We start from the raw sequence: 14,531 nt of genomic DNA, 5'->3' as shown, positions 1-14,531 counted from the left end.
TTTTAATCAGGATAGAAACAACAGTTAAAAATATTAAGCGTGGGGGCTGGAGAGATGACTCAGCAGTTAAGAGCACTGGCTACTCTTCCAGAGGTCCTGAGTTCAATTCCCAGCAACCACATGATGGCTCACAACCATCTGTAATAGGATCCGATGCTCTCTTCTGATGTGTCTCAAGACAGTATATGAGGTAGTGTACTCATATATATTAAATAAAATAAATAATTAAGTAAAATTAAAGTTTTTGCTAAGCCCTTAAAAATGAACCATCCTGAGAAAAACCAGCCGTACAGTACATAAAGGAAACAATGTTTCCCAATACAGCTCATCTCCTAAGTGAGGTTTGGTGAATCCCACTCCTGCTGGGCATACTGCAGGCTTCTAGAGGGTAGGTCAAGGCAGGGCAAAGCTTCAGCGATACCTGCCTCATGATACCTCAGCCCCAGGAACTGAAGAGACCCCCTCCCCCACCCCATGTTCCTACCACTTGTGTTCAGCAGGGTGGTGTCACAAGTCACCCACGAACAACTCACTTTTGATCATGTTCACATCATTGGCCCCGTCTCCGATAGCCAGCGTGATGGCCTTCTTATACCTCTTCACCAGGTCCACCACCATGGCCTTCTGCTTGGGTGTGACGCGGCAGCAGATGACAGCGCTGCACTCGCAGGCCAGGTCCACAAAGTTCTTCTGCCGCTGCTCTTTCTTCTCTTCCAGCCGCCTCCGACTCTGGCTCCGCATCCGCCTCTCCTCCTCGGTCCTTGGGAACTTCAGCTTCAGGATCTTACTTCTCTTGGTCTTCTTCTCTAGAAGGATCTCATTCTGTGACAGCAGAGGGGGAAAGCGTCACCAACCACTTTAGTTTTTACACCAAGAGCACCACTCCTAAGATTTGAGTCCTGGGAAGGAGAGGTCGTAGGTTATAACGCCGATTACACTGTGCTGATAAAAAGGCTTACAGTAAAATTACAGAAAATATGCATGTCTCTCAGGGAAGAGTAGGAATTACCCACATGTGGAACTACTTGGATAACCAACTTCACCATTTTGCTCTAGTCTCTTAGATAGCCTCTAACATTCATTAAGACTCAAACTTAGGAAAGTTACACTTGTTGTGATAGGCTGTGAGACTTTTAGATCGAAAAGACAATTAACATTTGAGACATTAAGAATGGTCGCAGTGGGGGCTGGAGAGATGGCTCAGTGGTTAAGAGCACTGACTGCTCTTCCAGAGGTCCTGAGTTCAAATCCCAGTAACCATATGGTGGCTCACAACCATCTGTAATGAGATCGGATGCCCTCTTCTGGTGTGTCTGAGGAGAGCTACAGTGTGTATATGTGTATGTGTGTGTGTGTGTGTGTATATATATATATATATATATATATATATATATATATATATATTAAATAAATCTTAAAAAAAAAAAAGAATGGCCCCAGGAACTTGTTTGAATGTCAGGTAGGACTCACTACTGATACACACCAACCACGAGCCAGTGATGATTAAGGCACGGTTTTCTCCGGGTGGAAAAAAGGGTTCATATGCGGGGGGTGCAAATTTCGCAGAGACTCCGCCTCGGTTTCTCTGATTCTCCATCCTGGTGTGAAGAAGAGAGCTAGGGGAAAATAAATTGAAGAATTTGAAACATGTGACTATAAATGTCTCTAATGTATATAATATTTATGTTGTTATCTATAATATATTGCATATCAGAAATTATATATATACATACGTATATAGACTAGGGCCAGGCATTATAGTACATACTTTTAATCCTAGCATTTGGATCTCACACATACATAGATACACATCCTATCTATCTATCTATCTATCTATCTATCTATCTATCTATCTATCTATGATAGATCTTACCAGATATCTTTGATCTAGATGATCCTAGAACTCACTATATAGACCAACTCGAATTCACAATCCCCCGCCTCCCAAGTGCTAGGATCAACAGAATGCACAACCGTGCCTGGCCTTAGACTTTAATTTTGACATCCCTTAAAAAGACTCTTGTTACAAAATACCCAGCCTGACAGTTATCACACACTGTCGAGTGTGGTTCCGCAGGGGTGAGTCTCATCACACATTGTGGAGCCAGTCTTGTAAAGCATGCTTGTTTTGTGACTGGCTCGTGTCACTGAGGTCTTCAAGGCCATCAGCGCTACACAACAATATCTCAAGCTTTCTTTCCCTTGGAGGGGTAGGTAAGTGATATTCCATTGTGTGGAGATGCTGAAGTCTGCTTATCCAACTCACACTTTGATTGGCTACTGTGAACAGTGCTATGTAAATGTGGCTCTGCATACACTTTTTCAAAACCCTGCTTTTAACTCTTCCGAGTAGGTCCCCAGGGTAGGACTACTGAACGATATGAAAATTCTATTTTTAATGTTCTTGAGGGAGACCCATACCACGACCACAGGCTTTCACCCAACCGGTGCGTGCCAGTGTCCCACTTCTTCCCAGCCTCACCAACTACTTAGCAAACACACGATTCATTCCAAAGACACACACCATGGTCCCGATCTTCACAGCCATTTCGTTTCCTCTTTCTTCTCTGGCCATCTGGAACTAAGTCATATTCCCTGATTTTGAGTTGCATGTTCCTAACAGTTTGTGATGCTGATCACTTCTGTATGCCACTTAGCCACGTTGCTGCCATGGTGGAGAACTAAGTGTTCAGTCTTCCAGCAGGGGACATCTTGGTATTTTACCTCTTGTCAAAGACCCAAATAAATAAAGATGCATGAAACAATGTACCCATGTGCAGGAGAAGGGAAGCAGCCTGGATGTGAATTTTATCACTCTACTGTGTGACATAAAAATGGCTTTTCCCACATACCCGAAATCATATCTGCTCTCCAAAATTCTGAGTGCTTGGTAAATTAACTAACCAAGTAACTAACTAACTAGCTAACTAATTTATTTTTGGTCTTTTGAAACAAGGTTTCTCTGTGTAGCCCTGGCTGTCCTGAAACTTATTCTGCAGTCTAGGCTGGCCTCCAGCTCACAGAGATCCTCCTGCCTCTGCTTCCCCAGTGCTGGGATTAAAGTCGTGTACTGCCATCCACCGATTCTCATCGGTACTTTAATTTTTTTTTAAAGATTTAATTTTAGTTTTAGTTATGTATAGTTGTGAGTGTGTGTGGCTGTATGCCATGTATATGTGGGTGCTTGGGCCGCCTAACGAGGTTTCTGGGAGCTGAACTCAGTTCCTCTGTAAGAGCAGTCTGCACCCTTAACTGCTGATTATCATTTATCAATATAAATTATCCGAACACTTCTGGATGATGGGCAAGTGAACCACAGAGCTTTCGCGTGGAAGAGGCCAATCTCCTTATTTGACCAATCAGGAAATGGAGGCAGAAAGAGGGGATGTGATCTCACTTGCAGGGAGGCCATTGGAAATCTGGTAAAAGGACTCGGGTTTCCCATTCAGCCTGAGGCTTTCCCTATCCAACACACACCACCATCCTTCATCTTCAGAAGCAGCCTTGGCACTAATGGCATCTGGAGACAGATATTCTCCATCCTACAAGGTTGCTGTTATACAATATATCCTTTCTATAAGGTTTAGCGTATTCTTAGCTTCTGCCCACCAGAACCCGGTTAGGATCCTTTTCCCCTGTTACACCCACTGAAGACGTCTGCAGACGTTGCCGATGATGCTTGAAAGGCAAAAATCTATCTCAATTAGAACCATTGCTCTAGGGCCAGTGAGATGGCACAGTGAGTGAAGAGGTCTGCTACACAAGCCTGAGTTTGTTCCCCCAGAACCCATGTAAACCAAGTAAAGGAAGGAGAGAACTAACTCCACAACGTTGTCCTCTGACCTCCACGTATGTGCCAGGACATGGGCATCATCATCATCGTCGTCGTCGTCGTCGTCGTCATCATCATCATCATCACCATCACCATCATTATCATCATAATCATCATAATCAATCAATCAATCAATCAATCATCAATTAATCAATAAATAAAAACTTAGAAGCACTGCCCAGAGGATAAGGTGTTCATTAACTTCCTCCCACATCAATTTAATTCTCCTTTTCAAGTTCAAAATAACTGAGTACTATGACAAGTTCATTAAAAGACTGGAGCAGACCAGTCTGTGACGTTGCCTGTTTAAACTATTTGATGGAAACCATCATTTCATTTCAAAGAATCACCGAGAAAGATGACTCGTCTCTCTCTACAACTGGAAAGACAGCTGAGAGCTTTGATGTCTGCAGAGACTTGCTATTTAGTTTGGCTTAGGCCCAATCTGACTCTCTCAAACGAGAGACAGAAAAAGTTATTAAGCATCCCGAGTATAAAAAGTGAATAAAGCCATATGGGACTTAACCAAATTTTCCTGCCCTCAAAAACCAGTTAAGCAAACGTGGTTCAAAGCGGCGTGGTTTAGGTGCTTTTTACTCAAACAGAAGGGGTTTAGGTCATAAGGCTGCTAGCTTTGTCTGCCTCCACAAACTGCCTAAGACACTGGAACGACTTACGGAGTTGACTGCCTTAGAGAGGCTCTCCACTCCGCTCTGGGTTAGAACACATACAGCTTAATTCTACTGTGTGCTATTAGACAAGACTGCGGTTTAGAACAAAAAAAGCTTGAGAAATAATAAAAAGCAGTGAGCGCATTGCAGGAATGCTCACGACCCAGAACAAGACTATCCGTGCCTTTATGTTACACATTTCCAGGACTGCAGCAACTGATGAGAGGCTAAGGAGTGTCCCAGAACAAGTCAAGGCTTGAGATATCAGACACGCTCCCATAGAGACTACCAGTAAATGACCTGCCTACCTATACGATATAACTTGATGAAACTTGCATTCTGGGACTTGCTTTTGTTTTGTTTTGTTTTGTTTTGTTTTGTTTTGTTTTTTTGCCTCTTATGTTTCGTTTCAAAAGACGAAGTCCCTAGAAAAGGGACATAAACATAATTCCTAGGAACTTGCTAGCACTGGGGCTGGGAAGATAGGTCCATGAGTAGTGACTGCCATATGGGCATGAGTTTGGATGCCCAGCACCCATGTAGAAAGCAGGAGATGGCTGTGTGTACCTGCACTCCCAGTTCTGACTTGTTTTTCCCCAGTAGACAAAGAAAGAAGGTTTCTGAAGAATACACAGAAAGAGTTCCTTAAAGCCTGCGAGTCCCCCTAACTGAAATTTGTTCAAAACGAGCTGAACCATGCTAACACAAGAATACTCTTTTCATTTTAATGTGAAAAAGACACCCAAGGTCATGGTCTAGCTCCAATTTCTGTGTTTTCTTCCTTCTGTACCTAGTGTTGACTGTGTTAAAAAAAATCAAACAAGGGTTGGGGATTTGGCTCAGTGGTAGAGCGCTTGCCTAGCAAGCGCAAGGCCCTGGGTTCAGCCCCCAGCTCTGAAAAAAAAAAAAAAAATCAAACAAACACCTCCCACCCCAGCTACTATATCCTCTCACACCAGAGGCCCAAAGCAGATACTAAATTTGCATCCTTCCATAGGGGGTTACTTACTTTATGTCCTCCCCATAGCAGATGGTAGTGTCTTCTGTCAGAAGTTCACAGGCAAAGCCTATGTTTTCTGCAGTTTCTACAACAGATTAAAATGAAGTCAACTGTTATTTCTACTTATCTAAGCCGTGTTAAGTATCCCTTATCTGAAATGCTCGGGACATAAGTGTTTGAGATTTTGGACTTTGGAGTATGTGTGAGTGGGTGTGCGCATTCGAGACACACACACACACACACACACACACACACACACACACAGAGAGAGAGAGAGAGAGAGAGAGAGAGAGAGAGAGAGAGAGAGAGAGAGAGAGAGAGGATGGAATGCAAGTCTAAACAGGAAGTCGCTCATATTCCAGACAAACTTTATATGCACAGCATGAGAGGAATTTTATATAAATCACTTATATAGCCTCAGACAAGCCACATGCATTTGGCCATGGCTTGTGTATCAGAAGGACAGGTGACATCATGTCAGGGCTAAAAGAGTTTCAGATTCTAATTAAGCACTTGAGGGATTTCCTGATAATATTTTCAACTCGCGATCATAACCACGTTTAACCAAATACGCTGCGTTTCTGTAGCCATGCGTTAAAAACCACAACAAAGAAAACGTTTTCTCTGTCATGAAGTACGTCAGAAAGTTTACTTTGAGGCACCCTCAATAACCGGATGTACTACGCCATCAAGCCCAGAAGTCGCATATATAATCAGTCAATGTCCAGTAAAATACTAAACCTTCACATCCTGTGGCTTAACCACACAGCTAAGGGTTGGGGCAAGGACGTCGGTTCCCCTGAACCCTCACACAGGGCTGCTGCTAAGGACCTGCTTCCCTTCTTGGCACCAACACCCATCGAGCACTTGCCAAAGGGCAGGGCTGTGCTTCTCTTGGGACAAGAGACCGCTGTCTCTGGAAGAAGGCTTGGAGGAAAAGGCATTGACATGGAACAAGGACTTGTTTAGCTTTAAGTTTAAAAGCCAAAGGATTTCCTAGCACAATAAATAGACAGGAGAACTAAAGCTACATTTTATATTGTTCTAGTCTGTGTTCAACTAATGGCAGCGTGCTAGAGAGACAGCTGGGACAGGGTCATGGCCTTTCCAGAAGAGGAGCTCACTTCTGGCTGGGGAGAGGGAAGGATGAGGTCAGGGAGGGCTGGACCAGGAGGAGGGTTTTTAAGAGGAGGGAGCACCTCCATTCCCATGGTGTGGGAAGTCTATAAAGACCGTCTTAGACAAAGGGAAGGAAATAGCAACTATAAATACTGTGACTTAGCAGATGTGTCCCCCAAATGATAAATTACCCTTCTTGTCTCCGGTAAGTACCCAGATCTTAATGTCAGCCTTTGCAAGTTTTGAAATGGTTTCTGGAACTCCATCCTGTAGCTTGTCTTCAATAGCAGTGGCTCCCAGGAGCTGGAGTAGATATTTACAAAATTAGCATATAAAAAGTATCTTTAAATGCAATTCATTCGACATCTTCAAAGAAGGGGAGCTAATGGTGTGGGTGCTAGGATGGCAGTGGCTGGCACTGACATCAAAAGCTGGGACATTGCATACTTGTCACAAACCAAGGCATCCAACAGCGTGCTTCTGAAAGGATTCAATTTACTGAGGCAGAGAGGGCAAGTATAGATACAGGGTGTGTGAGGCCTCACCCTGAAAATCTAGCAGAGGTAGAAGGCTCACCCACAAATTAGAGGCTAGCTTGGGCTACCTGGTGAGTTCCTCTCCCCAAATAAAAAAGTACAAGCACAAAAAAGATGTTAAAGATTCACTTTCACTGTGTTTCGGGGCTGTGTGAACATAAATAAGCCCGTTTCTCAAGCTAAAGGCACTATTACCCTTTTGTATATAAATTCAAGAAAGCAGGTGGCAGGGGGTGGGGGTAGGGGGCTGGGGAGATGGCTCAGCAGTTAAGAGAACTGGCTGTTCTTCCAAAGATCCTGACTTCAATTCCCAGCAAAGACACAGTGGCTCACAACCACCTGATGCCCTCTTCTGTCATGTAGGCATACATGCAAATAGAGAACTTATATACATAAAAATCTTTAAAAAATTAAGAAAGCCAGGTATGACTTTTGAAACATTTTGTTTTGCTATAAACTTTCGCATAATTTAAATTGATTTAGTAGTTCTCTCAATAAAAATCACTAAATGCTAGTTTGTTGCCATTTAAGTATCGAATGAAATTCCTGTTTTTAAAAAAGATTTACTTATTAATTATGTAGCTGTCTTCAGACACACCAGAAGAGGGCATCAGATCCCATTACAGATGGTTGCAAGCCACCATGTGGTTGCTAGGATTTGAACTCAGGACCTCTGGAAGAGAAGTCAGTGCTCTTAACCACAGAGCCATCTCTCCATCCCCCATGGAATTTCTTTACTACTGTAAGTTCAAGGCCAGTCTGAACCAAGGAGCGGGTGCTAGGACAGCCAAAGCAGTAAGGAAGGAGCCTGCCTTAAAAAACAAAACGTGTTTTCTGTTTTGGTTTCTGTTCTATGGTATCAACTTTTTTTACTGGTCATTTTATTTATTTACATTTCAAATGTTATTCCCCTTCCCATTAAACCCCCTATCCCCTCCTCTCTGCTTCTATGAGGGCGCTCCAGCCCCTACCGCCTCCTACCTCAGCGCTCTAGCATTCCCCTACGCTGGGTCATCGAGCCCCCACAGTGCTATCAACTTTTATTCTATCTACTGAATAAGAAAAATTCAAATGATGTAGCTGCTCGCACCAACTGTACACAGTAGATAATTCCCGTGATATTAGAGATGCAGTAAAACAAGAACGCAAATCTGTTCAGAGTATCAGAGAGAGTTACTAGGGCTGAACTCACAATCAAGTCCCTCTCGATCTCCTCATATACTTTATCCAACGCTTCGTCTCGGTTGCTTGAGGCCACGCTGGCAGCCATGAACTTCTTATTCCACTCTGCAAACTCTTTTTCTTCAATTTCCTTGTAGCACAGGCACAGGGTTCTGAGAGTCTCACTTGCAAAGATCTGTTTCATTGAAAAGACAAAATCCACCCGTGCAAAGGATAGTTACTTCCCAAAAAATTCGTTTTAAAAACTATATTTATAGTGTGCGTGTGTGTGTGTGTGTGTGTGTACATGAGTGCACACATGCATGCCATAGCACCATGTATGGGTCTCATCAGGCTTGGAGAAAAGTTGCCTTTCTTGATCTATTTGTTCATAGATCCAATGTGAAACCTTACCTCAAAGTATTATATTGAAATAATTTAAAAAGAACCCATGAACTATGAAGGATTATTAGTTTTGTTTCTGTAAGCATTCCAAGGGTCCTACACATTCTGTTTCTAGCACCCAAATCAGATGAAGCAAACAAACATCTGTCTTTCCTTTAAATCAAGTCAAAAGAATAAACAAAACCCTTCGCTCTTAATGACTAAGACAATAAGGAAGAATGCAATCATGATGTCATGCAAATGTGGCAAATCCAGAACTGCTTCCCTCAAACTGTGTCTCCAGTCCAATCAACTATGAACCCTCAACCAAACCCTGACACCAAATCAATTTTTAAAACTGGCAAATGACTTTCAAACTAGATCAAACATTAACGAAAAGCTTTTGTGGAAAACTTCCCATGGTGAACAGGGTCACACAGTTTCTGTCTGAGCCTCTAAGGTCTTCACTTCGAACGCCCATCTTCTGTAGCTGAGGCACGACCACAGGCTGACTTCCGAGGAGTCTTTGGACGACTCTTCATTGTGTTGAGAATTCTTCATTCTCATGAGAACTCATTGTCTATGTATCAGTGCATACTCTGAAAGTATGACCCCACTATGTAAATAACACACTTACCAGGCTTCTCTGAATAGAACTTTGGCTGACCCTAAAGCTCAAGGGATTCTCTTTTTTTTTTTTTTTTTTTTTTTTTTTGGAGCTGGGGCCGAACCCAGCGTCTTGTTCTTGCGCTTGCTAGGCAAACGCTCTACCACTGAGCTAAATCCCCAACCCCAGCTCAAGGGATTCTCAAAGGACAGAAACAAGCTTTTCTTAAAGAATCTCTTTACTTCCGGAACCTAGGCAGTGGGCTTTCTCTTGCAACATTGTGTCACAGCGGAACATTTTCCTTCACTCCTTGCATGGAGACTGATAATTCACTTAGTATAATGAGTATCCGCTCCAAAGGCACAAGATTGGAAAAAAAAAAAAAGGCAGAAAAAGGACATAGTCCTGACAGATCGCCTCAGGATCTCCCCACCATTGTGTAGACTTAATGTAGAATTGGTGCAAGTTTCAGATACATTCTAGCAGCTCAACAGGGAGTAAGGATGTGGCTCCCTAAGACGAAGCTTTGCAGCTGTGGAGAATATAGGTCACAGCAAAGGTATCAGAACTCAGTGATCTAACACTTTGCTTCATTATCCTGACCTACATAAATGCTTTCTTTCCTTCACTCTATACCTAGAATTTGGCAAAACTTTTGGCAACCACAGAGAGACATTAAGTGTACAGCTCAGGGCAGCCGCTCCTTGCTTAATTAAAGTTCTCAGAAGAGCAGTAAGCCCTGTAGTCTCAGATGCTAAGAAAGGGTGTCACCATCATTTTCTGGGACATTGGCAGCAAGAGCAAAACTACCGACGGTCTTGTTCCTACTTTGGTGTTTCCAGCCCAGGACACCAACATGAGGGGAGGGTTCACTGACTGTGAGCGTAGTTTTCATGTGGTTGAGGAGACAGTCCCAGAAGACACGAGTGGACTCTCTAGCAGAAAGAGCGAAGGTGAGACTTACATCCAGGGCATCCTGTGTTTCCTGCTTCATGGGATTCATCCGATGGAGTCGTTCATAAATCACCGTGTCAGCACCTTTACAGTATAGCCTGATGCTACCTTCTGGGGTCCTCACTGGTAGCAAGAGAAGGAAAGGCAGTAATAAAGTTAGGTTTGGTTTCTTATTAAAAAAACAAAACAAAACAAACCCCCCCCATTTGTCCATTTGTCACTTGAGTCGAAGTGCTGCTCTCAACAAACTTGGCAAGCTGCCACCTTTATTGAAAATAGCCGAGAGATGGGGAATATGAACATATCCATTCCAGGTCAGTTCAGTGTTCTGTTTCCTTTCAACAAGTAATTATGGGCTGCATACTATGTGCAATGTTTCATGAAAGCCAATATCTTCCAATGACTTTTCTTTGTCCACACTAACCAATCAGAATCGTTCTTACCTGTCTTTGAGCTCATACCATTTATTGGCTTTAACAAGGCTCCTGATCACTTCCTTATAGTGTTCAATCTGTACAGTAATATAATCACAGCATGATGTGCCCTATTGCTAACTAGATATTCAGTCCTCTGACGTAGGTTCCAGCCATGATCAGTTAGACACCTAGAAAGTTCTGAGTCAACTCTAACTCCACTCATTAGTTCGGCATCACAGTGGGAGAGTTCATGGACACGTTTTTATCTAAGCAACGGTAACATCACCATCCATGAGATAAAATATCAGGTGATAAATCATCAGGAGGGTGACACTTCGAGATGGGCGCAGTATCGCTAAAGTAATCTTCATGCCAACAATGTGTGACCAGGAGATAAGCATTAAGGGACAACAGACAAACCCCAAATAAGGGATAGTCTACAATAAACCTGGCTTTTGCTTTGTGGAAATGCCAACATATGAAAGACCCAAAAAGGACAAAGAACTGGTTTTTATTCGGAATCATGATTATCTAAATTACAGATTGATCTCTGAACCCCAAATCCAAACAAAGGAAGGAGGGAGATGAAGACAAAGAGGGGACCAGAACACTGAAAAGAGGGCTCCTGGGAAGATCTAAAACTGCCTGTAGGTCAGCACTATAGAGTGCGGGGGATGATGCTGTCTCAATGCAGACCACTTACATACATCTACCGTTCTTGCTGGAAGGGAATATCTGTAGTGTTTATATGGGAAAGGAAGGAGAATTGGACCTGTCATTTGTTTTCAATTAGTTCAGAAGATATCTGGAAGAAACCAGTATCGATAATTAGACTGACAAAGAAACTGTACACAATGTTAAAAACTGATATTAAAGAATATACAAGGGGTTGGGGATTTAGCTCAGTGGTAGAGCGTTTGCCTAGCAAGTGCAAGGCCCTGGGTTCGGTCCCCAGCTCCGAAAAAAAGAAAAGAAAAGAAAAAAAAAAAGAATACAGAAAAATGCTACCACCACCTTGGATGTTCCTGTAGGTTGGAAATTACTTCAAATCATTCAGAAAAAGATATTAATATCTAGAATGAGACTTTCATCTCTACCTGGTGCCAGCTAAGAGCCTAGACTGGAGGTAAGGTTGGGACTCAAGGGTACAGCCTCTCCTGCTGAGGCCTCTTTTCCTGGCCTCAATCAGAGAAGTGTTGGGAGTGAACCGGAAGTAAAGGGGAATAGGTTGGGCGAGCACTGCCCTTGCCACTGCGGACTCAGCGGCTCCATAGCAAGAGAACGGCAACAATAGTTGCAGGATTCAGGAAGGCTGCAGCGGTCCGCGTGAGTAGAGGCAGCGTGAAGAAGAGAGAAAAAACATTTTCAGCAAATCTGGACACTTTCAGAAGTCAGTTGTCCATTTACATCCTTATTTACTTAAACACGGCTGACTGAAATGGAGACAAGGAGCCTGGGGTGGAAGGATTCAGACAGCCCGAGGCAGAGACCCACCGATGATAGACATCCGCTTTCGGTCGCTGTTGAAGTCCAAAATGGCAAGCACACTGTAGGTCCTTTCTGTGCCCAGTTCGCTGACGGTGATGGTGTTCTGCGTCCTGGCGAGAAAGGCAAAGCCGAAGTTCCTGGCGGCGTTCACCAGGGCGCCTTCGTCAGGAGAGGCCGCCTGGTAGTTGATCTGACCTGAGGAGGGGAGCAGGAGAGAAATGCAGGACTTGCTGTGAGACTACGCTTGGGAGCCATGCCTGAGGTCTGTGCTGAGGGTCTTCTGCAGCAGAGAAACAAGTCAGTGGCTCTGAAGGGTTACCCAGAAATCAAAATGCCCTAAGCTTTAAACCTCTGTCAAAATTGAAAGAGGCCATAGAGTTTACAAAGAAAACTGCTTAAAAATGGGTGGGGTGTATGTGTGTCATGGGGTGTGGAGTGAGGCTCAGAATTCCGCCATCTATAGGAGATTGGTGACATCCCACGGTCCCTCAGGCTTTGCCAAGTGTGCTTCTGATCCTACCACACTGGTGGATACTTAGAACCTGATTTTTCTTACTATCATATTTTGATCTGGTTGGAATGTCCTTAAAGATTATCCATAAATATTATTTTAGTGAATATAAATCTATTATTCTCCTCCCTCGTGGGCATTTGGTTTATTTCCAAAATTTCTGGCTCGTAAAAATAAAATTGCAATAACCACTGAGTATGCACATAGATGACACGTGTTTGCATGTGTGTGTGCACACATACACATGTGTGTATTTTATAAACCTGTGTGTTTGTTGTAAGGACCCATTTACTGAGCTGTACAATGATGCATATGCATCTGTCATATGTTATACTTAAAACATTTAACAAAAATATATCTTGTGAAAAGTTTCTGTCTTTCCCCCACCCCCAATTAATGTGTCTCAAAACAGAAGGAAAGGCTATATTTCCATAGCTAAAGTTTTACAGAAAAGAGCATTTAATTTTCTATCCAGAACTCTGAGCACAGGTGAGCTGGCTGCGTCTCCCTCCAGTCTACCTGGAAGGTAGGATGTTCTAGGGTTGACAACTGTGGCTGGAATCCCTTCTCACATTGGCTCAGAGAATTCTTGTTCTGGTTTTGTTTCTTTTAATCTTGAGGGGTGTGTGTGGGTGGCGGTCACTGTGTTCTGCAAGCTGGTCTGCAGCTCATGCCATCTTCCCTCTTCAGCCTCCAGAACAGTTGGAACTACAGATACAGATACTGTCCCTGCTTGTGCCAGTACTGACCACTTTCCAATTAGTGATTAAAGATGGCACGGTAGGCTATTTTTCCATTTGTCTATCCAGAAAGCCATGCGCTGAGTCGCCGGGAGTGCTTGCCTACATGAGGGCATTCTCTGCAAAGGCACAGATGCCGGTGCTGTGTGCCTAGCATTAGGCGAGCAGCAGTAGGAACAAAGTGTCTTCTTCTATAGTTTACCTTAGCTGAGACATAATTATCTTCCGTAATACTGACAGAGAAAGGAAACAAAATAACAGGTGGTAGTAAATTCGCCATGGGTTAGGCAATCCTAACTGCAGCCCAACCTCGATGTTTGATTATTAAAGGGAAAGTGTTCTAGTTGTGGAATCACAGACTTGGAAGAACAAGAGACCTGATCAAACTCTCTCAGTTTTTTACCTGCAGGAGAAATGTGGAAGGCCAAAAATTCTTCTGAAGAAAACTTGCTTTTTTTAAAAAAAAAAAAATATTTTATGCATAGGAGTACACTGTAGCTATCTTCAGACACACCAGGAGAGAGTATCAGATCCCATTACAGATGGTTGTGAGCCACCATGTGGTTGCTGGGATTTGAACTCAGGACCTTTGGAAGAACAATCAGTGCTCTTAACTACTAAGTCATCTCTCCAGCCTGTGGAAAGTTTTTAACTGACTTCCCCCTATGGATTAGGGTGCTGTCACCATAAAAACAAAGATGTGGGGCTGGAGAGGTGGTTCCAGCCACTTCTTGCTCTTCTAGAAGACCTGAGTTCACATCCCAGCACCCTCCTCAGGCTCGCCACTATCCGTCATACCAGCTATAGAGAATCCAGCGCCCCCTTCTGGCTGCTGTGGGCACTGCATTACATTTTCTTTTCCCCCCTACTGCTTCCTATTACACACACACACACACACACACACACACACACACACACACACACACTCACGCAAGCACCACAATTATCACCTCACAGTTTTTCACCCTGTTTCACCCTAGCTGCTTCTAACTGATATCAGTACCACAGACCACAGTCGCCAGCCTCAGAAATGCCTCCTTCCCTTTTGCCACAGGATGCCCCCTACACTGATGACTTTCTCATTGTTTTGTGAGCATCTCACCCAGATGAGG

At 43.4% G+C, this 14,531-nt stretch overlaps 1 protein-coding gene across 1 annotated transcript in view; it reads right to left on the bottom strand.

Annotated features, from left to right (window-relative positions):
• Atp8b1 (ATPase phospholipid transporting 8B1) overlaps positions 1-14,531 on the bottom strand; it is a 135,545-nt gene that overhangs the window by 17,478 nt on the left and 103,536 nt on the right. Inside the window, exons 16-22 of the mRNA XM_032885539.1 lie at positions 12,175-12,363; positions 10,275-10,387; positions 8,351-8,515; positions 6,814-6,925; positions 5,513-5,588; positions 1,484-1,616; positions 534-822 (exon numbers count right to left, since the gene is read on the bottom strand). Of these exons, the coding sequence (XP_032741430.1) occupies positions 534-822; positions 1,484-1,616; positions 5,513-5,588; positions 6,814-6,925; positions 8,351-8,515; positions 10,275-10,387; positions 12,175-12,363 (1,077 nt within the window). The remainder of the gene's footprint in view (positions 1-533; positions 823-1,483; positions 1,617-5,512; positions 5,589-6,813; positions 6,926-8,350; positions 8,516-10,274; positions 10,388-12,174; positions 12,364-14,531) is intronic.

This window comes from Rattus rattus, chromosome 15 (assembly GCF_011064425.1).
Source record: "Rattus rattus isolate New Zealand chromosome 15, Rrattus_CSIRO_v1, whole genome shotgun sequence".
Classification (NCBI taxonomy): Eukaryota; Metazoa; Chordata; class Mammalia; order Rodentia; family Muridae; genus Rattus; species Rattus rattus.
Note: the sequence above shows the minus strand (reverse complement) of the source record. Positions and strands in the feature narration are given on the sequence as shown.